The sequence below is a fragment of the Nanorana parkeri genome, unplaced genomic scaffold (assembly GCF_000935625.1).
Source record: "Nanorana parkeri isolate BGI_ZX_2015 unplaced genomic scaffold, ASM93562v1 scaffold1019, whole genome shotgun sequence".
NCBI lineage: Eukaryota > Metazoa > Chordata > Amphibia > Anura > Dicroglossidae > Nanorana > Nanorana parkeri.
This window is the reverse complement of record NW_017307287.1, coordinates 71019-97612: the sequence shown is the minus strand read 5'-3', so window position 1 is coordinate 97612 and position 26594 is coordinate 71019. Positions and strand designations below refer to the sequence as shown.

Genomic DNA, 26594 nt, shown 5'->3' with positions numbered 1-26594 from the left:
TATATTAGTGCACAGAGAATACTTATTTTATTAAGGTTTCCGTGTGAGCTGGTACAATATCTAAAAACTGTGCTCTGGAACTGGACATATTATAAATATACTAAATAACAGGGCCCCACTTCAACATTACCAACACCAAATATTTTGATACACAACAAGCTTCTTCTACCAACATAAATCATATCTATCTATCTATCTATCTATCTATCTATCTATCTATCTATCTATCTATCTATCTATCTATCTATCTATCTATCAGAAAGACATTTGTGTATGCTTTTTTCTTCGCAGTCATCAGCTAGCTTCATATTCTCATCATTAGCTATTTTAGCTTTCAGCTTTGCTGAAAGAAGCCCATTTGTTACAGAACTAGAATGAGTCATGACAGCAGTAATTTATTGTTCATCAGAGGCTCCAGTCAGACATCTTTGCTATGCTATCTCTTTAGCTAACCCAGTACAATGGGAACCATTTGTCATGTATCAAATATGTATTTGTAAAACAAAAAGTGTCTAAATAAGAAAACAAATATAAACTACTGCTTTAAAAGCTTATAAAATCTAAAACACAACAAAATGACAAAAGCCGTTTTCATTTTAGGGGGAAGTAAAGGGGCTTTTGTTTTCATCCGAGCTTCCCTTTAAGAAGTCAATTTTTATATAAAACTCAGAAGCAGCTTTAGACACTGCTTTTCCTAAACATATTTCCCTAGACCACTGGGGCTGATAGCAGGGAGGCCCTCCCACCTAACACTCCCACTTTCTTCAGTTTAAGGAAGTGAGTGGGATAGGCTATCTCAGTATCTCCAGAAATGGAGGTAAGGCTCTGCAAGGCAGTGTACATAACTGACCAAAATAGGACTGTGCTTTACTCTACAAAAGTGGAATTTTAATTTAAGAGCCACATAAAAGTTGATTCTTGTTTAAATCATTTACAATGGCACGTATTCCACACACATTACAATTCAAGTGCTATAAATGGCAAGGAGTATATTAAAAAGTAAATGGACACCAGCTAATGATTTTAGTGCCAAGACTTTCATTTAAACTTCATTTGCGGTATGGTGATTCAGCATGCTCTGTCCTCTGTGTCATTGTTGTTAGAAGTTCATTTTTGATAACTATATTCTCTAATAGCTTACAAGGCTGTGACCACTTTCACTAGATAATAAATATGATCGCTTGTGGAAAGGACTGTAAATCTAGTAAATGCCATTGTGGACATTTCGGTGAATAAATTGGGGGAATGTAATTTCAGTATGAATAAATGGCACTTTCTTCTGATTGTAGGAAGAAGGACACATGGAAAGTAAATCTTGCCTTGACCCCTTTCAGTGGAAAGTTCAGCCATTTTATGTCTTGGACTTGTTGTTCTAGATAATAGCCACATCTGCTGCTGTAGTTAATGCCTGATTCCAGCAAATCAACTAAAAAGCGAATAAAATAAAAACAAAAAGATAGATAGATAGATAGATAGATAGATAGATAGATAGATAGATTTGTATCATTGCACTGTTTCAACATTAGACATTAAACTGTAAATCATTTTGAATGCAGGAACTGAATGGGCATATATACTTGTGCTTTGTGTACCATGTTACAATAAAAAAAACAGTTTTGAGGGGCAGAAGCCTATACTTGACTGATGTATCTTAGCCAACATAATGATTTTATTTCATCCCCTATACCACAGCTTAGAATGATGGGTTGAATTATTGGTGTACAGTGCAATGTTCCATTATAAGTCTATGGAGTTTGCCGCATTCAACCACTTCAGGGATGAAAATGCTACTAATGATGGCACATTGAACGTTACACCAATAATTCAACCTACCAATTAAAACTCTGAAGAAGGGGATATACTTTAACCCAGAAACATGTTGGTTACAATGATCAAATAAATCATGTTTAAATAAAAAACAAGTCATCCAAATTTTCTTCTATAAAGCTTTGCTTCACAAGATTAAAGTAGAGCATCTACATTAGGGCCATTATGCCTTGTGTATGTGAACAGACTAAAGTTCATGACACATAGAGAGGGGGATTTATCAAAACTGGAGCAGACAGGACCTGGAGCAGCATCCATGTTTCATTTTCATACCTTAACTGAACAAACTGAAGAGAGAAGCTGATTGTTTGCCACAGGCAACTGCTCCAGATTCTTCTGCTCCCCCCTAAATTCCCCACATAATGTGTGCTGTTATTTTATGATGTAAAAGGCACACATTAATGCAGCTCTGAATTAATTAATACATTTTTTTTTAATGATAGCAATGTAAGTACCTGAATTTTACTTGGTACCCCCTGCACAGCATATGTCAGATTGCAGGAGGGAGTGGTCACACAATGCGCCAGTCAGTTGTGCTGCAGTGTAGGGATCATGCTGATAGGAGATAGCAGAGTGGCAGAGAGATGAGCTCATCTGTCTGCTGCTTCCTGTTTTACTGTCCAATCACAGGCTGCGAGTGGGGAGGACACCTGTAAATGTTACTGTACTGAATCAGGTTTCCTCCCCTGCCGAACAAGGATGGGCTGTGTGGCAGGGCTGTGTAAGTCTCAGAACTGAATGGACAGATATACAAATCCTTTGAAAGATTAAAGAACCCCCATATATACGTATTTCATCTGTATATTGAGCCATTTGCTGGAGTTCAGGTTTAATAATAGATTGATAGAAATATATAGGTAGATTGATCAACATCACTATAAATACTTTGCAACTTATATTTTCACCAGTAATCTTACTATGAATGAAGAAGAACCTATAGGGAATAAATAATCTACCTTTAATGAGAGATCTTATTGGTACTGACATATTGTATGGGGAAATATAAACACTTTAATGCTTAATAAACTGAAGAGATTGAAGCACAATCATTAGCTGCTTGCTGGCTGGCTGTTTGTGTGTGCATGTGTGTATTTTTTCCCCAATCCCACGGTATGCAATGTCTAGTAAAACCTCTGACATATATCATTTGTTATTAAAGATATGCCTATGTAACATATTGCTCATTAAGACTCCAGAAAATCCACTGTTGTCACTTATAGGCTATGCTTGTCTTAATAAGACACAGTATGATGTGACTTTTCCTAATCCTACAATCAACTATAACATGATTTCTGTAACACAGAAATGAAACCTCTTTATGACCTATTTTTTCTATAGTGTGACAAGAACATAATGCAGCAGACAGGGATTAGGCCTGAAAACTCATAATTTGACACTGAGTTAAAATCAAAGACAGAATAATGTAGAAGGCATATTTATCTTTGAAAGGAAAATGGAAGTGCCTAGGCAACTAACTTTAATGGGATTGTATATTGTTTTTATATATAATTTACTTTTTTGTTATATTTACATCTAAAAAAATGCATTTTGTATAACTTTATTGGGATTGTATATAATTTTTAGATATAATTTAGTTTGTTCACATCTAAAAAAATGTTTTTATTATTTGTTTCATGTATTGTTTTATTAAGCAGCCTTTTAATGTCAGGGTGAACACTTGAGGTCTATAATATCAACTACGTTGATCACCTCTTTTATACAACCTCTTTAAAGTGACACTAAACTCATGAGTTAAATCTTAAAAATGTAAATACCTCAAATCAAGTACCTTAACTATTAATCATCTCTGAATTGATGCTGACTTTGTCCTTCTTTCTGGAGCTCCAAGCTCACTCCCTTGATGGACTTCAAGCACAGGTTTATTTGACTAATTTGTATTAGACATGTGCAGTTTGTTCCAAATTGAAATTCGGATGAAATTTTGGAAATTCCGAAATTTGTTAGCGGTAGTCTGGACGAAATTTTGTTTGTTGGACTCAATTTTGTTGCAGCAAAATTACATTAAAAAAAGTTTTTTTTATGTTAGTCTGCAGAAGAGGAAACAAAAAAGCATGAGGTTACCCCCCCAATTCATACCAGACCCTTTAGGTCTGGTAGGAATTTTAAGGGGGAACCCCAGCCCCAAAAAAATGGGAAAACAACGTGGGGTCCCCTCTAACATTCCTACCAGACCCTTGATCCGAGCCCTGGCCCGGCAGAGCAGGAAAGGGGGGGATGATCAAGCGCCCTCCCCTCCCTGCGCCGTACCAGGCCACGTGCCCTCGGCATTCGTAGGGTGTCCCCGTGCCGATTTGGACAAGGGCATCTTCCCCACAACCCTGACTCGGTGGTTGTGGGGGTCTGTGGGCAAGGGGGCTTATTTGCACCGGGGTACCCCTTTAATTAAGGAGGCACCCAGATGCCGCCCCCCCCCCCCCGTCCCCCCAGTGTCAGCACCAATTCAGAGATGATTTGAGGATCTACAGCCGAGTGATACATTTTTGTTAATGGTTAAGGTACTTGAATGTATTTTTTAGAGTGTTGTTTAGAGTTTAGTGTCACTTTAATGTTAGTGTTCAGTATTGTTCCAATAAGAGAAATTTCCCAACCCATTTGTGTTTCTTTTACAAAACTTTTTATCGGGGTATATAGTAAATGCAAGTACAATAGTTCAAAAGATGGGAAAGGGCTAACATGTCATCATTACTGTATATTCAACAATTGCAGTGTATACAATTTGATGGTTGTTAGAGTAGGATTTACATAGTAAACTTAAGATAATGGAAGCAATCAAACAACATGATGAGTAAAAAAAGAGGTTGCTGAACATTTATACATTACTCACAGTAATCCTGATCATGCTCTGATACCAATAATGGCAGTGTACGTGGGGCAGTGATGCATCACTCTTGTGACTTTTCAAAAAGCACCAATGAGGGGGCCAAGTACTGTTTAGGGGTTTGATGGGTGTCTGTTACAAAGTCTCTTTAAATACCAAGTGTAACCATGTAAACGCTGTAGCCATGATGTGGCTGCTGTTTAGTGTATCCTTTTTTGGAGCGCTAACAACAATTTCAAAAAAATATTTGTATGGGTCTCTCTCTGATTAGTAGCTTTAATCCATTCCTTTTTGAAAGATTTTGTAGTTTTATCAGGGAAGGTGGTTCATTTGAAATCTACCTCTGAAGCATAATTTTCCTGCCAACCACTAATAGGGTAAGGGATAGATGTCTGGGCCCTTTAGAAAATCTTTTAATGAATTCAACAGGTTTTGAGAATTGAAGCTTTTTATATGTACTTATTTTTTATTTTTTTTTTAAACATAGGGGGTTATTCACAAAACTGCCGAAGGATCTAGCCGTAGCTTCGGCTGATCCTTCGGCTAGCTTCGGCCTCAGGACCCCTTTGGTTCAGTAGAACCAAAGGGCTGCTGTACAGGCTATTCACTATAGCCCGTGCAGCTCCCGAAGTTGGCCGAGGGGCTCAGTCAAGCCGAAGGCATATGCTTCGGCTCGACTGAGCCCAGATGAAAGGCGAACCTGGCCGGCCGACAGCCTGCTACCGGCAGCTGGGCAGACCCAGCCGTCATCTCACAGCTGGCTCCGGCCACTTGCAGAGACAGATCAGCGTCCCCTGGTTACCAGGTAACCAGGGACGCTGATCTGTCATTACTCTGCCGGACGCTCCAGGAGGCTCCCGCTATTAGATAGCGGCTCCTGGCCACCCGGGAGAGAAACACTTTCTCCCAGAAAGGTTTTCTCTGCTCAATTGAGCAGAGTAAACTTTTCCCTGCTCTGTTTTTTTTCTTCTGACACAGGAGCCACCAGCCGTAATCAGTCAGAAAAAAAACCAGCATAGGAATGCATAGCTAGATTCCTATTGGCTATTTCACTTTGCAATAGCCAATAGCAAACTAGCTATTGCACCTGCCCACTGCTGCTGTCAATCAGCAGAGGGGACCTGCCATGCTCTATCAGGTCCTCTCTAGTGATTGACAGCAGCAGAGGGCGGGTGCAATAGCCAGCTTACTATTGGATATTGCAAAGTGAAATAGCCAATAGGAATCTAGCTATGCAGTCCTATGCCGTTTTATTTGTTTTTTTTATTATGACGGCAGCAGAATACTAAAAAGAAAAAGAAACTTGCAGATAGCAAAGAAGCTATTGCTTCCTCTGCTATCTGCCATCATGCCATCATTTCAGGGGGTGCTCTCTTGCCCCTGCATTACAATAAGAGCTTGGCAGAGCCTGAGGTGATATGAAAGCCGACTCTGCTGAGCTCTCATGGTACTGACAGTTCAGCGTCCCCTGGTTACTCGGTAACCAGGGGACGCTGATGTGTCAGTACCATGAGAACTCAGCACAGTTGGCTTTCATATCGCCTCTGGCTCCGCCAATCGTTTTCTTTTTTTTTTTTTTACTTTTTAAAACTGTTTTTCTATTCTGCTCGGGACATGGCATTCTGCTCTGTAGCATTCGGCTATTCACTCACTGCTGTTCAGCTTCTATGAGAATAGGCAGAACAGCAGAGAGTAGCCTGCACTTCGGGTCGGCCGAACATGATTAGCAGGTTTGGCCAACTCGAACCAGGCCGCAGCAAGCCGATGTACGGCTGATTTCAGTAGGTGTACAGCTGAAATCAGCCATACAAGCCTGAAGTGAATAGCCAAACAGCGTTCGGCTCAATTCACTTCGGGTCGGTTATTGTCAGGGCCCGGCTTGGGAAGAGTATGGTGAATCACAGCTGCGGTTCCAACTGGGGGTGTAGTGCGGTTGTCAGGCTTAAATCCCCGGCGGCTCTCTCAATCTTAAACGGAGAGTAGGGGATTAAGTCATCATGGACCGCTAAATAGTAATCCGTAATAACCTTCGATGTAGTACAGACTAATAACCCAATCCCTGATGATGGCAATCTTATCTGGAATTGAGGTGTGAGCGAATGGAGTAGTCTCTATGACAGATAACATCAATTCTCCCCTTCATACAGCATAACTGGGTATAGTATTGAATACATGAGAGAGGCGATACCCAAAGTCTCCACCAGAGGGCAGCGTCTGTGAGCCAGGATATAGTCAAGATATAGCTTGGAGATACTTGCAGTTTCCTGGTAGGTGCAATCAGATTCCTCCAAGAGATGTCCACTGGATGCTGGCTGCTGGGGAGCTGTTTCCTCCGTGAGGAGAGGTTCGAGGCGGCTGGTGAGGTTCCTGTGGGGTGTATGGGCTATGATCCCAATCATCGAACACCCCACAGCATCTATGGCAAGTTTAAATAGCCCGCGGCCGTGACGTCACGCGGCCGTGGGCTACTTCCGCGTTCCAGCGTGGAACGCATCTACACTTCCGTCAAGGGGGAGGAGGAGAGCGGCGTGCACCGCGGCCGATGCGCCCCAGCCTGGAACGCAGTCGGGAGGAGCCAGGAAGCCGGGGGACATTACAGTTATTCACACGGCTGCCTACAGCAGCTTTGTAAATAACCCCCATAGTTACAAAAATGTAAAGAGATCAATAAAAAGACAATCATTACAGCTTATTATCCTTTTTTTCTCAATACTTTTTTTTTTCTATAGAACAGACTAGCTAGGTAGAACTCTGTGGTGCATTATTCCAACTCAACTGTATTTGCAATGGTGACATTTATTGAAATGTGGTATCACGGACCATTGAGCTTGCCTGTTCATTTGGCATTCGTTCTGAAAGGGTCACATAAAGGGGAGATTTTGATGCGGTAGATTTAAAGATGGTTAGCAGTGTTTATCTGTAAGTGGGAGGCAGTTCAGGCATACCAACAAAGCTTTAATGGAAATAGCACATTACTTCCTTCTGCATCTTGTTTATGTTACAGAAATCTAATGGGTTACTGTACTTCTTTCCTCTTGTTAATAATAATAATGATAATAAGTTAAGGAAATTGGGAATTTTTCTGTTTACTTTGTGAAATATTTTTATGCTGTCAGTGATGAGGAAATCAATATGCCACTACCAAAATACAATCTGGATTGGGCTCATTTGAGCAAGGCATATATTTGCTGCTATTTAGTGGCAGTTATTTTCTTTTTTCTTTTAAAACTGAACTCCAGACAAACATAAAAATATCATCTTGGTACTCATGAATACATTACAAAATATGTCTTCTTTAAATGAAAGCAGTGTAAGTACCTGAAATTGATTAGCTATCAGACTTTTGCAGTCCTTGTACAACAGAGCTCATACTAGGAGCAACACAAAAAGCCATATATTTGTGCTGTAGTGGCCTTGTGCTAAAAAGGAGAATAGAATGCTAATAGGAGAAGAGAGCAGAGCGACAGAACGATGAGCTCATCAGTGTGCTGATTTTTATGTTGCTGTCTAATCACAAGCTGGGGTAGGGGCAAGATATGTAACTGTTAAGTAACTGTAGCAGAGATAAAAATTAGGTATCATGCCATGCCAAACAGGATCTGCTATATGGCAGAGCTGCGTAAATCTCTGAACAGGATAGATATAAGCTAATCCTTTGGCAGGTAACAAAATATCTTATTTGTATTTAGCTGTTTGTCTGTAGAACAGCTTTACCTGTTTTTCTTTAAGAAAAATGCAAAACAAAAGGCATTGACTTTAAATATCTGTGGACCAGGAGATATTTATGAATCTTCATCTCCACAAGTATAAGAGGCCCCTGCATTAATAATATTAGTCCATATGCTCTTCAGTATTAGGCAGTTTCCTAAAGAGGAAGCCCTAATATATGTAGCACCCATCTTAGTAGACCAGCCATCCAGTTCAGTAAAGATATAGAAGGGAGTGTATGGCTGGTCTCATCTATCCAGTTGGATTGTATTCTCAATTTGTCAAACAGTTACAAAGAGTATGATCTTTATTTCTAGGTGATACTTCAGGCTGGTGTGGAGATCCAGGTGTACCTGTACATGGGTCTAGGGAAGGTATGGAATTTAGAACAAAGAGCATAATGCGATTCACCTGTGATGTTGGATATGTGCTTTATGGATCTGAAGAAAGGATATGCTTGGGCAATGGATCATGGACAGGAAGACAACCAGAATGTAAAGGTAAGCTAACAATACTGGTCAAATCTGGAAGAGTTTTCACCCCATTTCTTGTCCCAATGACTTAACAGTATTAAGGAAATTCCAACAAGGATACCGAAAGAAAAATCTACCAGAATTTCGAACTGCACCCGAAGGAGGGAGGCTCTATCCTTTGAGATTTTATTTTAACTATGGTTAGCCAGAAATATATGACTTATTTAACTTATTTATACACATTGATGAAAAGAGAGGGGGTTATTTATTTTAAATAAAGTTGTTTTTCTGAATCATGTAGATCAATAGATTTGAGATACCAGCAGAGTATACATTATAACACAACTAGTTTTAGTGACCAGCTGAGGCATCTGTAACAAGGTGTTGATAACACCACTGTGTTTTTTATGAGCATAGCTGTGTATGAGTAAGTCAGCTTATATCAGGTACCAACAAACTTGTAAATGTCCAATCTTTCCTTTTATGTGGTATTTATATTGTATTTGTATATGTTGTTTATGTTGCATAGATAGATAGATAGATAGATAGATAGATAGATAGATAGATAGATAGATAGATAGATAGTAAGAGTAAGAGAAACAGATGTACAGTAGGCCCATAAGGCTCCATAAAACATAAACCATATACACAATAAGGCTAAAAGATTGTAGAAATCCTACCATCATTCCTATCCACATGGCCAAAATTATGTGGAATCGCCTTCAAATTATTGCATTTAGACATTCCTGTTGAAGGACCTGGTTACTGCTACCACATACAAACAACAGATTTAGTAAGCCACTGGTTTTTTTTTGTTCCAGCATGACTGTGCCACTATTCAGAGTCAGGTTGAAAATGACATTGTTTGACAAGTTTGACCTACACACAGCCCTGACTTCAACCCTAATGAGCAACTTTGAGAGAAATTGGAATGCAGATTGGGAATCAGGTCATCTTCTCCATAATCAGTACCTAACCTCACTAATGCTCTTTTGGCTGAATTACCAGCTACCTACAGACACATTTCAAAGCTTTGTGGAAAGCCTTCCCAGAAGGGGAGATGCTGTTATAGGTGCAAAGGGGGCTGACTCCATATCAATGCCCATAGTTTTTTAATGGATTTCCTACAGGCTCAGAGAGATGTGATAGTCAGGGGTCCACAAACTTTTTCCCATATTGTGTAATTTGTGTATGGGTGTGGAATAAATGGATATCGAACTATACACTTCTTTGAGGATGGGGACTGCATGGTTGCATGTTGAGAATGAGTATGGTTCCATCATACAAATGCTTAAAATAAATACATTTGCTTTTATGGCATAAACAACATGAACACACAGCCATAATTGGGCAGACATGCCAAACAGTTAAGCAAACTGTTGAATGCATCCACAAGATAAAATTGCTAGTGACATTTGTGAGTTTTTACAAGGATTCTGTAGAGTTAGTACAGTTGCTTAGATGATTTTTGAAGGGAATTGAATATCTAGCATCGTACTGTACATCTTTCTCTGATGTCTTCTAGGAGCTTGTATTCACTTTATCTTTATGACTCTATCTCCTCTTCAAGTTTTTCATCTCTTTTTAAACAAGGTGGCTTTTTTCTCAAATCTTCATTTAACATGCTGCCTGCCACACAGCTTTCACTGCTGTTTTTAAGCACACCTTGAAAATTATATCTGTCCTAAATCCTGAGGGAAACAGACTAGCCTGTTGATATTGTACAGCTTTGATTCATCTCAGCTGCAACCACCACACAGGCAAATATAGTGCTGTGCTCTCTGTTTTTATCCTTAATAACCCACGATGTCTGTAGGTTGTTTATTTCAGTTGTCAAGAAAAACTGATTAGAATCCTATTTAGATCTGGAAACTTGTATATAAAAATATTAGTATAAATTATAAAAGAAAAACTGTTTTTGTAAGATTACATCTCTTGCAAGTCCACTTTCATTTTATGTGGTGTGCGTTCTTCTTTTTTAAAGATTTATGTAATATTTTTCTCCCTTTTCATGCTCTTTTCTTTCACCTTCAGATCTTCTAGCTACCCTCACATTTGACATTTTCTAAATCTAAAGTAAGGGAACATCTGCATTACAGCACATACATGCTCCTGTATGATAGTCTGATCAAGTAGTAATTCCAGTTACTATGGGGTCTATTGCCGAAGCTGCCGGAGGATCTAGCCGTAGCTTCGGCTGATCCTTCGGCTAGCTTCGGCCCCAGGGCCCTTTCGGTTCAGTATAGCCCTACAGCTTCCGAAGTCGGTCGAGCCGAAGGCATATGCTTCGGCTCGACTGAGCCAAGGTGAAAGCCCGAAGCTGGCCGAGCGGCCGGCCGTTGGCTGGCTGACAGCCTACTTCTGACAGCTCTAAAGGAAAGTTTTGCTCTGCTCGATCGAGCAAAGTAAATCTTTCCGTGCTGTTGGCTGCCGTCAGAATAAAAAAAATAAGAAAAAAAAATATTCACCATAGGAATGCATAGCTAGATTCCTATTGGCTATTTCAATTTGCAATAGCCAATAGCAAACTAGCTATTGCACCCACCCACTGCTGCTGTCAATCAGCAGAGGGGACCTGCAGCTCTCCATCAGGTGCACATGCACTTATAATTAAGTCCTGCAGCACATATTTTTTTAACTGGAGGCCATAGCTCTACTTTAACCACTTCAGGAATGGCATGTTACACCCCCTAACAATTTGACTGCCAATTACATGCAACATTGTACCTAAATTAATTTTCTATTTTAGAGCTTTCTTCTTTGATTTGAAAAGATGCCTGTTACCCTTACTTGTTCAAATGAAATGCCAGGACAGTACAAACACACCCAAAAGGACCCATTTTGTAAAAAGTAAACACTACAAATTTTTTCTTTGCAGCAGGCACATTATTTAATAATTAGATCACATGGTACAGAGCTATCCAGTAGGCTTTGTGACTTGAGCCGATGCTCTCCATTGTCCATAGACAGCAGGAGCTTAATTGAACACACATCCAGTTGTTCAGTTTCAACAGCCGGACTTAGGGTGGTTAAGGAAAAAAAAAAAAGTTTTGTTTGCCTTTATACTTTAAGCACAACCTACATAAAATTAGAATAATATAAATTGGAAAAATTGCCAATGTCCTAAAGTCATTTTGAAAGTGTATGTATAGCTAAACCATTAATTTTAAAAAGAAGGAGGTGTTAGAACACCTGTCATGTTTTATTGCTGTCTATCTCCTCACAGAGGAGATTCATCCCTATTTGTCTTGATGACCATTGTCATTGAGATAGAAATTGATGGGAATCCAACATTGTACAGCCTTTACCCATACAAGAGGTGAGGGTAAATCTTCCAATAGGGACCCTTTTCTGGTGATCTAAGAGGCAAATTCCCCTCACTTTATAGAGATTTCCTCTCTGTTACTCTTCTGTTTCTGGGACAGTGAAAATAAATCTCCACAAGAGAGACCCAAACAGCAAACATTAAACTACCTGGGGTTTTAGCCCTTTCCTACTCCCTACCTTCCAATTTAAAAAAAAGTTTTGGCTGACGATAAACTTTGAAGAATACTTTTGTTTCAATTAAAACAAAAATGTGTTTACAAAGCAGCAGTATACTTAGAACAATGGTGTTTTATAGATTCAGATCACACTGTTCTTAGTGCACTGACATTGCCAGGAATCTGAAGCCAGCGCAGTACTATAAAATTAATAAAAAATAAGTCTCATGTCAAAGTCACATGACTGCCTCTCCTCCAATCACTCTGAGTTAAGCAGAGAGAGATTGCTGTAGAATACCATGGGCCGCATAGTTATGAATGGGTGGGATGAGGTATGCAGTAGTACTGCAATGTATAAAGATATCTACTCTTTCTCATAAATGAGCTCCTAAATATTTTTATGTCTGTGGAAATGTTTGTGAGTGTTTGTTTATATACAATTTACAGTACAGTGTTTGCATGTGTGTATACATTTATATTTATATAGTACACCTCATTGCACGAAGTATGTAGACAAAGGAAACACTACTGCCACACCTCCAGAATGTAGTCCATTACCAATTAATATTTGTTTAAACCCATTTATTACTTCTTCTCCTTAAAACAACAGATACAATACTGGATAGGCTGGGTGAAAGGTTTAATGCAGTATAACACTTTTGGTAGTAAATAGTGGATTTTATATAAAATAAAGATAGGGTTTTATATAAAATAAAGCCATCATGCTGCCCACATTTTAGTCTGTGCAGCTACTTAAAATGTAATGATATAGGCACAGTAAAGTTGGCCAATGGCAGTACCTCAGATTTAACTCTGGTTTCACTCACCCTTCCCTTTTCATGAGCATATGCTATTATTGGCATATTCTTTTTATTTCCAATTGGGCAGTATTGTGCTATACACAAGTATCTCCTCTATGAACAGAGACCTATATAAGATTGGATAAAGAAAAAAACCTCTATGTGATTTAATGGTTGTTCATGGTTGCTTTAAATATGTTTCCTGTTTTATTAGTTAAAAAACTTTTCTTTCACAATATTTTTTAGTGCAACTGTTTAGACATAATGTTCTGAGGTGTCATTGAGGCATCTAATATAATTCGCATAATCAACAGCCTAATGCTTTTCCAGCCTTTCCCTGAGTAACTGAACCAAGACAAGGCATTCGTGAAGGTAGTGAAATATATTATGGATGCTTATTTACTTGCTGCAAGAATAGGTTGTCAATAATGAGAGAGACAGTTAGATAATTCAATAATAACAGCGGTATACAATGAGTGACATGTCATCAATAATGGGGATCCAAGGCAACCTTGTCATAACACACTCAGATAATTAAGTATACCTACAGATTGTAAACACATTACAAGCAACTATTGTGACAGATGTGTCATTATAATAGCAATAAATAATGGAACCTCAAACTGGCCAGTGTTGAAATTAAATCCCTCTGAAAACATTTTTTTGGGGGGGGAAAAATACTGTTATTGGAGAAAACAAGCTCAGCTCGGAATATGTTTTAAATGTGGCTACTATTAACAATTATGACAAAACAAAATGAATACTTGAGCTATTAAAGTCGATGTGAAGACAAAAGCTTTTTGGCTTGACTTTTAGGGTTTCTAAGCTTTGCCTTACTCTATACAAAACTAGGAAAAAAAGATTTTGCATGACATACACTCTTTTGCACCTGCAGTACCGGCATGAAAACAAACTCATATTCACAATAGCAGCTGCTAATTTAACATTTCTTCTTGGGCTTTCACATAGAAGTAATTGCTGTAAAGTCATCTGATCACTTCTATACTCTGGTAAAGTGTGTATAGATTGTGTTTGTGTGCCCCAAAGTTAGAGTACAATTTATATTACAAAAAAGTAGCAGAAATTAGGTGTGACATAAAATATTGCAAATACCATTATTTTGTTCTACAAGGTCTCTACAGAGTATGTTTTCATGTAAAAAAAAAATAGTATGTGTGTGCAAAATGAAAAAAAAGGCTCTGTCAGCAAGAAGGTTAAACAGTAATTATACCTTTCTGATAAAAGTGAAAATAAAATGTAATTTTGCTACGCTTAAGCTTTTTGTGTGAAAAAAAAAACATTTTTAGAACTTTTCCAAAAGTAAATGGGGTCAAATTGACGATTAATTTTGACCACAGTGACAAAAGAAATCGAAGGAGCAGGATGGAAATTTCTAACAATGAATGTTGTTTTCATTCAAGAGACCCCATTCATTTCCAAAATCAAATGTTAAAATTGAACACATTTCTAACAATAGTCTACAAGTCTCTGATGGGATTATTGAATGTTCTAATAAGATTTTTTTTTATAAATGTTCGTCTATCAGTGCATTGCAGCTTTACCTCATCTTAGTGAAAAAGGGATGCGTTCTATAGCACATGGCTTTGACGGCTTTTTTCAGTAATAGACAGTGGGTTAACAGAATTAAAGCACACTGGAAAGAAGGTGCAAAAAGAAGGCATCCCAGAGGCACTTTAACTTAGCTCATTGCATGTGACCTCTTGCAGCATGCTGTGAGTAAGCTTGTGTCCTCCCGTTACCCTAAGGAGAACTATTGGGAAAAACACTGACCCCATAGTTCTCCTTTAAGCTAAACATAGACACACAATCTTCTTGCCAAATGTGAATGTTGTACAATGAGCATGATCCCCTAGCAATGATCCTATATTAGTAATAACCAAGAAAAATATATTGTGATCAATTGTTCCCTTCCATCCTCAGACCCTTTGGGCAATATGATTTTTTTGTTGATGATCCAACTGCTATCAGCTTGATTGAGAAACAATCATTTTGTGTCTGTGGGTAACCTGATAAGTACAAATCTAAGGGGGTTATTAACAAAGCTTCCGAAGGCAGCCGAGTGAATAATCGAGCTGAAGTGAACTGAGCCAAGTGCCGTTGGGCTATTCACTTCAGCACTGTATGGCTGATTTCAGCCGTACATTAGCTGCCTTCGGTCAGCCGAACATGCTCTGTTCAGCTGAGCCAAAGTGCATAAGTTGTTCGACTGAGCCGATCCAACATCTGGATCTGCTGAGCCGAAGCTCCTGCAGTTCACTTGCTGCCGTTCACCCCTATTCTCATAGGGGCCGAAAGGCAGTGAGTGAATAGCCGAATGCTGCCGAGTGAAAGACCAGGAAACTTTGGTGTGCGATTCATACTTTGTTTATTCTTGATTGCTGTATAGTTATGTTATATATTTCTTTATCTTCTTAGCTGTACAATGTGGGAATCCAGGAACAACGGCAAATGGAAGAGTATTCCGAATTGATGGGACAACCTTCTCCAGCTCAGTGATATATTCCTGTGTTGATGGCTACATTCTATCTGGCACAAGCATCAGACAATGTACATCTAATGGCACATGGTCAGGGAACCTACCCAACTGCACAAGTAAGTTAGCAAGAAACAAATAATTGCCATCCAGAACCCCTTATGCACTGATTGTCTTCCTCACCCTTAATTTTTCATCTCATTAATTAACATAGTGAGCAGAAAGCCCATCTATCTTGCAGGAGCTCAAAAAGGAGAATAGGTTTCCTGACATCAGGTATATGTATCGGTGATACAGGATTCAGTTGATAGCGCTGAGAGTAGTACTAATACCTTTCAGCACTGAGGTCCTAGGTTTGCCTGTTATCTTGCTCCTGTTTAAAATGGACCTGAAGTAAAAAGCAAAGATGTGCTATGTTACAGGGAACATGTAAACATTTTAATTTTGCCCAAGTAGTATCATGAAAAATTATCTTTTGTGTGGAAGCAGTCCTGAAAAATAGCAGTGCACTTTTTGGTATGCAACTGTGCCTAAGCACTCCTGTGCCCACAGCCTCATAATTATATCTGCAGGGTGAGATCTAAGGCACTGCTGTCTGTGTCTTTTCACGATTTGAAAGTATTTTGTCGTGTTACTACTGTGCTGATTAGTTTTCTGGAGACTCTGATATAATGCAGCAAAGTCTAGCTTCCACCAGGTTGGTTACTTCCACACAGACACACAGTGCTGAACAAGAAATGGAAAATCAGATTAGCAGCAAGGAGACAAACGGCAATGCTGCCTGTTTTTTTTGGTTACTGCTTCCAGACTTTCAGTTTAAATATAATGTCCCCAGCAGGGATACAAACATAAATAATTACCTGAAAGTCTATAGTTAGACTTAAAAAAAATAAAATGGCAATGGTATAATGCAGCTTCTTTTAACCTAATTTCATGTTTAAATGTTCACAGTTATCAGCTGCGGAGATCCAGGTGTTCCAGCGAATGGTCTACGATATGGAGAAGACTATATTGTTGGGCAGAATGTTACCTACATTTGTCAGCCTGGATACACAATGGATCCCAAGAGCTCAATTACACGCACCTGTACAAGTAACGGGACTTGGAGTGGCGTCATCCCAGTTTGTAAAGGTACATTTTATTATCTGAATTTTCTTTTCTAAAAAAAATTGTAAAGGATTTGTTACAGCTGCTTTCCTTTGTTGTTAATAATGATTAATTCCTACTACCAATTTAAACAATAAGTGCACTTTCAGACAAATTGATATCCTTGACCTAACAGATCCCACCCTCCCTTTCCACCTTTGCATATTTACTGATATCCAGCACCTCTTGGCCTCCTGTGTTTGATTACATTCTTTGCCAAATTCCTCTCTCTCCTGGGTTTACCTGTGCAGTAAAGTGCCATGGAAGTCCACGGAGCTCATCCCCGGGCATCTTCTGGATGGAAGCGATAGGTAGACTGGCAGTAATGTCTTTTACATCTATCTATGTCTGTAGGACATCCTATTCCAGAACCATGGAAAATAAGGGGTTGACCCCTTTGAGATTATAACAGCTTCTATTCTTTAGGCAAGACTTTTTACAACATTTTGGAGTGTGTCTGTGGAAATGTGTGCCCATTCAACAAATTTTATTTGTGGGGTCAGGTACTGTTGTTGGTTTTGGTGTGAACAAGCCCTGAAAATATATAAATGTTTTAGCCTTGACAATATAAAGATCTCCTTGCCCACTGCTCTCTTACAGAAAAACTGTCACCTTGCCCAATTGGGGACAGTGACTGAGTAAAGCGCAACCAAAAGGACAGTATACTTACCTCTCCAGTGTTTCCCCTCTGCTCCTTACTCTGTCACAGCCACCAACAAATTGCCCAATGTTATCCGTTATTGGAGTTTAGAGAGAGCAGTGACATCACTACCTCCTTCATGTAATGATTTGTGCTTGGGCCCACTAATTGGACCTAGGCATACTAGGAGGAGGTCCCAGTGCAGTTGCAGCCACAGAGGAAGGAATGCTGGGGAGTGCTGAAGAGGTCTGAATAAAGTGGGATGGGGGGTGGTTACAAATACACTGTCAATGTGTCCCTAATGGACAGAGATCAACAGATTGATGAGAAATTAACGTCCAAAATTAGATTAGGCCGAAAAATTATCCATCCCATATTAGACAACCCTGTACAAATATTCAAGGCAAGACAGTCCTGTCTGAAATGTAGCTTCCTCTGTTGTGCTCTCTCTTTAGCTAACCCTTAGTGCTCCTTTTTGATGTATTAAGATTGATTTAACAAAGTAAAAACCGACACACCAGTTTAAAATTAATAAACTGACCCAAATTCTTTAGAGTCGGCTTTAAATGGAGAACTCTAAAGCAAGGGAAATTTAGCTATTAACATTTAAAGGGAAATGATTTTGGACGTCCTGTTTAAAGGAAATATTATGTATATCTTTGATCTAGAGCAGGAAATAAAGAAAATGTTCTCCTGTGTGTTTTAGAAAACAAAGCAGTCATTGTGCAACAAGCAGCTATCTCTTTATTGCCCTTTTCATAAACAACAACCAGAAACTTACCCTCTGGCTTGACTGGAGAACTCCTTAAAAGTCAACCAACAGCATTAGGAAGGCAATGCATTGCTGTATTAAAATCCCAAAGATCTTTTGATAGAAGCAGTATGTAAAAAAATTCTGTAATTCTGTCCTGGGTTAAAAAAAAACAAAAGTTACAGAGTGTTAAAGCAGTTTCAGACTTCTAGCACTTTCCAACTGCTCATAAGCAAGAACACATTGAGTCTTCCCACTGTGCGCGCCTGCTACAGCTGTCAAAGTGACAATCACTCACCAGTCGGCCTGCTTACCAAAAGTTTTATACTGTCAGGTAGCACTTAGTAATTTTTTTTAAGTGTGTTTGCCAAGCCAAGTTGGTATTCAGAAAAGACTTCACAAAACCTTGATGAATACTGAATCGTGCAAACCAAAGACTACTGATTTACATCTCAGTGATTTTGTTGAATACACTTACATTTGTTTGAAATAAAATGAACCTTGTGAAACCATTCAAAACTATTTCATGAATCTGAACTGTGTGCTGCATTGTTCCTAAAATGGCCAAACAAGAGTTAAGATTGCGTGCCCCCATGAGGTGTTTGGCATAATGAGCTAGTACCGTATGCATGGCATATTAGCACATTATAGCTAACTTACCTTACATGCAATCCCCTCCAGTGTTGGAATGTCAGCATTCTCCTCAGCCACTGGAGGTTTCATCTTACCCCAGCCATCTTCTGGGTTCAGCATCTTTGGCCTCTTGATTGGCTGTCATAACTCCTGTGCCTGCACACAGGAATTAGTTCATTTTAGCACATGAACTTGCTGATCTTGTGCACTGAGCTGTGCATGTGTGGCTCAATGCACACAAACACTGACATGCAGGGAGGCAGCATTTATGACAGAAGATACATACATCTTTACTTTCCCTTTAAAACCATAGTGGGAAAGCTGTCTGCTGACCAGAGCAGACAGCTTTTGAATATTACAGAGTCACACCACCCTCCCTTAGGTGTTATTATGGGTATCAGAGGAGATGTGTATGCTGTGTTAGACCCTGGCTTCTTCTATGCCTTTAATACTTTAAAGGAGAACTATGAGGTGAGTGTTTTTCACTCACCTCATAGTTCTAGCCGACCTGTGACAATGAGACTGTCACAGTTCGGCTCAGTAGATCGGGAGGTGAGCGAACATATACCGGCGTTCGCTCACCTCTCGATCCTGTCACGGCTCTCTGCCGTGACAGGGGAGGGGCTGGATTCCCCCCTCCCCACTCCGATCCGCCAACGCTGACTGGCGGAACGGACGGGGGAGGGGCGGGTACAGCTGGCTCCGCCTCTAGATAGGCAGAGCCAGCTGTCACTTACGCAGCTGGTCGGATCTCGACATCGATGTCAGGATCCACTCCGGCTGGTTCGTCTCAGTATACCGCAAGCTGTAGCTCGCAGTATACTGAGCTTAGGGTAAAGGGAGGACGCTAGTTTGTGTCCTCCCGTTACCCTAAGGAGAACTATGGGGAAAAGCCCTGACCCCATAGTTCTCCTTTAATGAAGAGATCTTCTTTTCTTAATTCCTGCCTCTGCTCCTGTCTACTGGGGATTACCAATTGTTGCAAGTGCCACCCATCTTTGTGTCTTCCAGCATCTTTTGTTACATTGTTGATCACTTAAAACAAATGTCAAATCCAGCAAGGATAGAGGGAACTCCTGATAATGGCTATAGCAGACATACAGACCCATGAGCTTAAGTGTACATATCTCACCAGTAGTGTCCTCAAGAGATTTAAGAAGTTTCAAGTAATTTATATCAAGTGTATATATAGCAATGTTTACATTAGTTTTGGCTAGAATGGGGATGGTTTAGAAATTCTGTCAAATTTTTAATTGCAATCTGCGGTTCTGATGATATTTTACCAGACAGGAATTGAGGGGATATTTTGAAAAGCAACACAGACATTGTGAAACAATTGTCAGCAGTTATTGGAAACTTCTCCAATGAAGCCATGGATAGCAGTAACAACCCAGTAAAAGTTCTAACCTCTGACTAAAACTAGAAAAATGTTTTATGGATGACATCCATGTTTACTATCCAGCATCTACTAAAAACAGTGGAATTATCCTTTAATATATCTGCCCAGATAATTATATGTAAAAAGTAGAATAGGAAAAAGTATGTACATTGTTTCATTTACATGCTATGTCTGGTTGGATGCAGATGTTCAGTGTAAAGTTCATGAATTGCAAAGCATAGTAACGCAAAGTACAAAAAGTCGGAAACCATCTCTGACTGCAGTAAATTGAAATCCATTTGTTTGCTGTGGATTACTACGCTTTGCACAGCATCCTTGTACTGCCTTGTTGAGTAAGGCTGTTAATGTGCTTTTGTATGCAGGTGATAGATCCTTTGTAGTCATTCTTTTAATAGTGCTCACTGCTACATAAAATTGATTCTGTTTTCAGCTGTTACGTGCCCGTATCCCCCTCAAGTTTCCAACGGGAGGCTGGAAGGAACGAACTTTGATTGGGGATTTAGCATCAGTTACGCCTGCTTTCCGGGTTATGAATTGTCCTTCCCTGCAGTGCTAACCTGTGTTGGCAATGGAACGTGGAGTGGAGAGGTTCCGCAGTGCTTACGTGAGTTGTTTCCTGAGCTGCATTTATTTCCTTTTTCTTAAATGCGATTCAAAAACTTGAATCCAAAACCACATCTGCAGTGGTAATCATTTGTTAAGCAATTCATGTTTATTGAGTTTGTTATTACATGCCTTCTCAGGCACATTTTCATGAAACTTGTTTTAGTGCCTACAGCTAAATATACATGTAGTTATAGATATCAAAACATTTCCAGAGGCAGTATACAGTATATTTGTGGAAGAACTTGGTTCAGCTGCCGATGGTTATACGTGTCACGAGCACCTAGGGAGGCAGGAGGTCCCTAGAACACAAGCTGGGTTACAATTGTGACATGAAATAAACATCTCCCAACACTGCTGCTTACAATACATTAGAGATATCACAGCTAGCACAGTGAAACATTTATTGATAATGTATTATAGCCCATTTAAAGCCTCTGTACTTATTGTTGTAATGCAGTAAGGCATACACAAAAATTTTCTTCTTTCTCTGTATTTTTACATACTTAGGGCTAAAACACCCAAAGCTATCAGCATGCTTGTGAGTCGGACTGCAGTTCTCATACAAAAGCAATGGGCTAGGTCTCCAGCGGTTTAACACCCCCCCCGCAAACTGCTTTAATCAATAGTGATACTCGGGGAGCGGAAGGACTGTTGATTGGAGCAGTGTGCAGGGGAAGTGTCAGACAGATTTAGGCCTCTGCATTGTGTGAGAGAGCAGAGGTCCAACTCTACATCATGCTGCTAGCATAAGGCAATTTAACCCTATCTGCAGCACACACAAAAAAAATTAAGTGAGCATCATATTTATTACTGTACATGCAGTCTGGATGCATTACAATAATAAATATAGAGGTTTCAATTGGACCACACACACTGTGGTGAGCACTAGGGGGTACCAAACTGATTATTGTGCATACACTTAAAATGTACCTTGTTGGTTTAGGGTGTTATTCGTGTTTGATGTTGAATATACAGTTTGATGCAGCAAGCATGTCTCCTGTATGTAACTGTCTCCAAGGACAGAAAACACTAAAGAGAACACTGCAACATGAATTTCTCTTACCCAGTGTCTTGGTGTATTGTATGCTGGTGCTTTATTTTTGTTTTGGGGTTTATAAATTAAACTATGCTTGTTTTGGTATAAAAAAAAATAGTTGCTAAGGTAATATTAGAATTATGGATATGGTATTTTAAGTTTATAGGTATTGAGTATTTGAAAGGGCCTTTCTAAAAGCTCACCCCGCCTCTACCCACCGATAGCTGGGAGTCCAAACCCTGTGAATGCTGCATGCTGAATAGTTTAGAAGTTTATACATCCCTGAACGAGGTCACGTGCTTCTCCATACCTGAAAACACTGAGGCGGAAATTTTTCAGAACTGGAGCAGCTGTGCATGGCAACCAGATTCTCTCTTTGATTTTCAACTCATAAACTAAACAAACTGAAGAGAGAAGCTGATTGGTTACCATGCACAGCTGGTCCAGATTTTGTCAGCTCCAGTTTTGATAAATTACCCCCTGAGTGTTTCCAAAGGCAGTGAAGGCTCTTTAGATGTAAGTGATCCCGCGGCTATAAGGCTGCCAAATTGCTTGTACGGTGCGTTGGAATGTATGCCTCCACTGCTGCCTAACCCAGGCTCCGCTGTCCCCCATGCGGGCCGGGGACTGGGGCGGTGGGTCTCCCCGCATCAATGAGAGGGAGATCAGCAAGCTTCTAGCTGCTAATCTCTCCTTCGATCACTGGACCCGGAAGTGATGTGTATTACATCACTTCCGATGTCACTGTTTACATTCTCTGGCTCCTAGAGTCAGGAGAAGAAGCTGGTGAAGCAGATCACTGCTTTATCAGCTTCTTTGGGGTCCCTAGGTGACTTTAGGGGTCTAACAGATCCCTAATGTCTCCCTAAAGAAGACCCGTCATACCATATTTTCTATTACATAAGGGGCTTGTTAGCCCCCTATGTGATAGCAAAAAAGATTAATGTAAAAATAAATAAAGTTCAAGTCACATGTAAAAACATTTAAAAAATGCACAAAAAAATACAAGTGCAAACATGTTGGGCCATCAATCACTGTTAACACTAAACTTTTAAAGTGTCGCCTATGGGAAATTTGGGGTATTGTGTTTTTTTGCAGTTTCACGGGCGAACGCAATTTTAAGGCTTAACATGTTTGATATTTATTTACCTGATGTGATCCCATCTTTTAGGTGCACTAAATTAAATTTTAATGTATTTTATCCTAAAAATACTGGTTTGATAAACATTTGCACAAATACCATGCAACATAAAAAATTGCAACTAGCATTTTTTTCTACAGGGCCTCTGCTTTCAGAAAATATATAATTGTTTGGGGGTTTTGAAGCTGTTTTCCAGTCAAACATTCAGATGTTATCATGTGTGCAAAAGAAATTGCTCCGGACAGCAAGTGGTTAAACTGTGTTCCACTGTTTTTTAGCACCTTTTACTTTGACATCACGTCTACATTTTTACATGTTGGGTCTATACTTTCCTCATTGTATTTCACATACAGATAAATAAATTTCCTGTGTGGGCTGCCTCTTCTGCCAAACTGTGCAGGTAGCCCCATTAGGTTGGAGATAGATGGGCCTACATTTCAGATGAGTAGATACAAGATAAAGCTTAACTACAGGCAGCTATAAAATACATAAATTATTACAGCTCTGTGTTCAATAATACATCATTACATGTATTTTTAAATGCAACTAGTATGAGTAAGTATTGCAGCCCCCTGTACAACAGATCTCAGAAAGGGAGTGGAGCACAAAGAGCCAATAAGTTTTGTTGAAGTGCTCATGTGCTAACAAGGAACATGGCGATGGGGGAAAGAGCAGAGTGACAGGAGGTGAGTTCATTAGTCTGTTACTCCTTTCACTGCCCAGTCACAGGCTTGGGGGGTTGGGTCAAGACCTACTGTATTACTCATAGTGCAGCAGAGTAAAGTCAGGTGTCCGGACTGGCTGTGCCATGTAGTAGGAATGAATGGACAGAAATACCAATTCTTTGGCAGGTAAAATAGCTCCCTCATTTGACGTCTGTGTTTTAGCTATTTGACTGGAGTCCATCTTTAAATGAAAGGTCAATAAAACAAATGAGAAATGCCACATACAAAAGAACTAAAAATTGCTGATCATTGAGAGTAGATGCTTATTGGAGCAATTTTCCACCTTTTGGAATATCAGTCTTTGCAGATTCAGACAACAATTCACCAATGTGAGAAGATAGCATGCGTAACATAGGTTGTACACTCAGAAGGGAATGTCAGACCCAAAAAATCATATGGGTCACATAACTGCCCAATGTCATCTTGAAGCATGGTCCCTGTATTTCATGAGCAAAATATGCCTGCCAATATTTGCATATATGATTTAAAACTATACATGAAAGCAAAACATGAGAGATGCCCTCATACAAAACCATGATCTTCAATCCCTTTTTCCTGTGCTGACTTTTGACAGCTGTCAGTGGATGCTGCTGACCTCCGTTCACCTCTACATGAAAAGAGGTTACTGTGGGCACGAATAATGTCAGCTAGATGCATTTTTGGTCTTCTGATATGCAGAGCTGTGCTGATATGCAATGTGCCCCCAGTGTCCTCTATTCATCATATTGGTGCCACTGACAGCTGTCAACGGTGCAGGAATGCAGCTATGAAAATCTCTTAATTGTAAGGGCACTTGAATGTACAATGATACAATTGTTTACACTATTCTGTATATACACACAGATTACTGATATTTCTATTTAAAATAAAAAAGTATTTCAATATATATATATATATATATATAATGTAAAGCCTGCATTTTACTTTTAAAGTGACACTAAACCCAGGAGTTAAATCTTAAAAATACATTCAAGTACCTTGACTATTAATAAAAATGTATCTTATTTCTGTATCACACTACAGCCGAGTGATACACACATAAGATACAGCTTTATTAATAGTTAAGGTACTTATTTTTAAGACTTAACTCCTGAGTTTAGTGTCACTTTAAATATACATTTTGCTCTAGAAATAAAAAAAATTATATGAGTGACATACTAGAATTATAAATGCACCACTAAAAAAAACAAGCACGTCTATAAAAAAATAGCCCCATAAACTCTTTAAAAAATTTTGTTTTTTATTCAGTTCTTGTTAGCTGTGATGTAATTCATGGCTACTGCCTAACAGATATTAATTTATTGGATTACCCCTATGGATTCTGTTAGAAAATAACTGTATTACAAGGAAACAAAAGCCTTTTTGATCTTTTAGGTTGAAAAAAATGGTAATGTTAAGATGTAGCATGCTATGCTATGTTGCTATGGTATATTGTTTTTAGACACTCCATGAACGTTTCTATAGAGATCATCAGTAAAAGAATGCAATGCATCTATATTGTCTATTTAGTCACCTATTATTTCTTCCTAGGAAATATATTTACAGTATATCAGAAAGAATTTCAGAACCTTAACAGCATGCCTTCTATCTAGCTTCCACATCACTGCCCCTCAAAAAACAGAAACAAAAAAGACTGATTAATTCAGTTATTATATGTTAAAAAACATTTCATTTTAATGCAGATCCTCTAAATGTCAGTTACTGAAACTGTGTTGAAATCATCCTCCTGTAATTTCCCTTTACAGAAGCAATGGGGGTGGGGGGAGTAGGAGCAAATCATGTTCTGCAGCAGTCAAAACATGCTGACAGAAGAATAGAGCAGAGGGGTGATATCAGTAATGTTATATGTTATATATTTGTTGTAAAGCACTGTAAAACCTGTTGGCGCCATATAAATCCTGAATAATAATAATAGAAGTGTGCTGCATCTCCTTCATTGTCCAATCAGGAAACAGGTAGAGAAACCTGCACCTGCTGTAGTGATATAACTAAAGTGGATGTGGCTGTACTGCAGGACATGGGAGAAGAAGGGTGACAACCCAGAGTTAGCTGCACAACCCTATGCTTTAAAGCATTATGGGAGCCCCTAAACATGGGAAAGGTGAGAGAGAGAGATACTGATTAGAAATGTATTGGCTTTATCCCTCTCATCTTCTAAACCTCACTAGGCGACCAATAAAAAGACTTAAAAATAAAGGTGGGGCCAAGCACTCACCTCCTAGATGAACTTTGTATATGCATAATAGGGCACAATTAAGTTTCCCTGGACACTAGAACTAAGATGATAAGTAGCCGATTATGGGTATCTACAGTAGCATACTGATGTCAGTTGATGTTCCCACACATAGGTACAGCTAAGTAAACCACACGTTTATCTTATTTAAAGCAGCCTTGAAGTGAAATTTTGATCTGAGACAACAAAGAGATGGAGCACAGGGTGGGAGCTAGGCAGGTAGTGCAGTCTCTTATTACCTATTGGAAAAAAATATAAAACTAAATACAGATTATTAACTTCTGCATTCAAATATCTATGTACTTATTTTTCATTTATACATTTTCATAATGTGGATAATCACTATGTGGGTAATCATTATTCTCATTATATGCCATTTTGCTGTTTCCCAGGGCTAGAAGGATATTTTGTCTTTATCGCTGTGACTTTTTTTCAGTGGCACATTACTACCGCTGTTACGTACAAAAAGGTGGAATTTGTATCTACAAGAAAATATAAAAATCAATAGGAATGAAATTGTCATTTGTTGGTTTGTATCCAGTAGCAATAATTTGCACAGTGTGTTGTTCAGCCATAAAATTCAAATTGTAACACATAATAAAAATACAATATCTAAGCTGGAGAGCCTGGTTCAATAATATTATTTATTTGTGGCTAGAAG

The 26594-nt window shown here is 39.1% G+C and overlaps 1 protein-coding gene across 1 annotated transcript in view; it reads left to right on the top strand.

Moving 5' to 3' along the window:
• The window catches only part of CSMD3 (CUB and Sushi multiple domains 3), a 576345-nt gene that overhangs the window by 496039 nt on the left and 53712 nt on the right, over positions 1-26594 (top strand). The window contains exons 54-57 of the mRNA XM_018567203.1: positions 8692-8874; positions 15566-15742; positions 16575-16754; positions 20623-20796. Coding sequence (XP_018422705.1) covers positions 8692-8874; positions 15566-15742; positions 16575-16754; positions 20623-20796 — 714 coding nt within the window. The remainder of the gene's footprint in view (positions 1-8691; positions 8875-15565; positions 15743-16574; positions 16755-20622; positions 20797-26594) is intronic.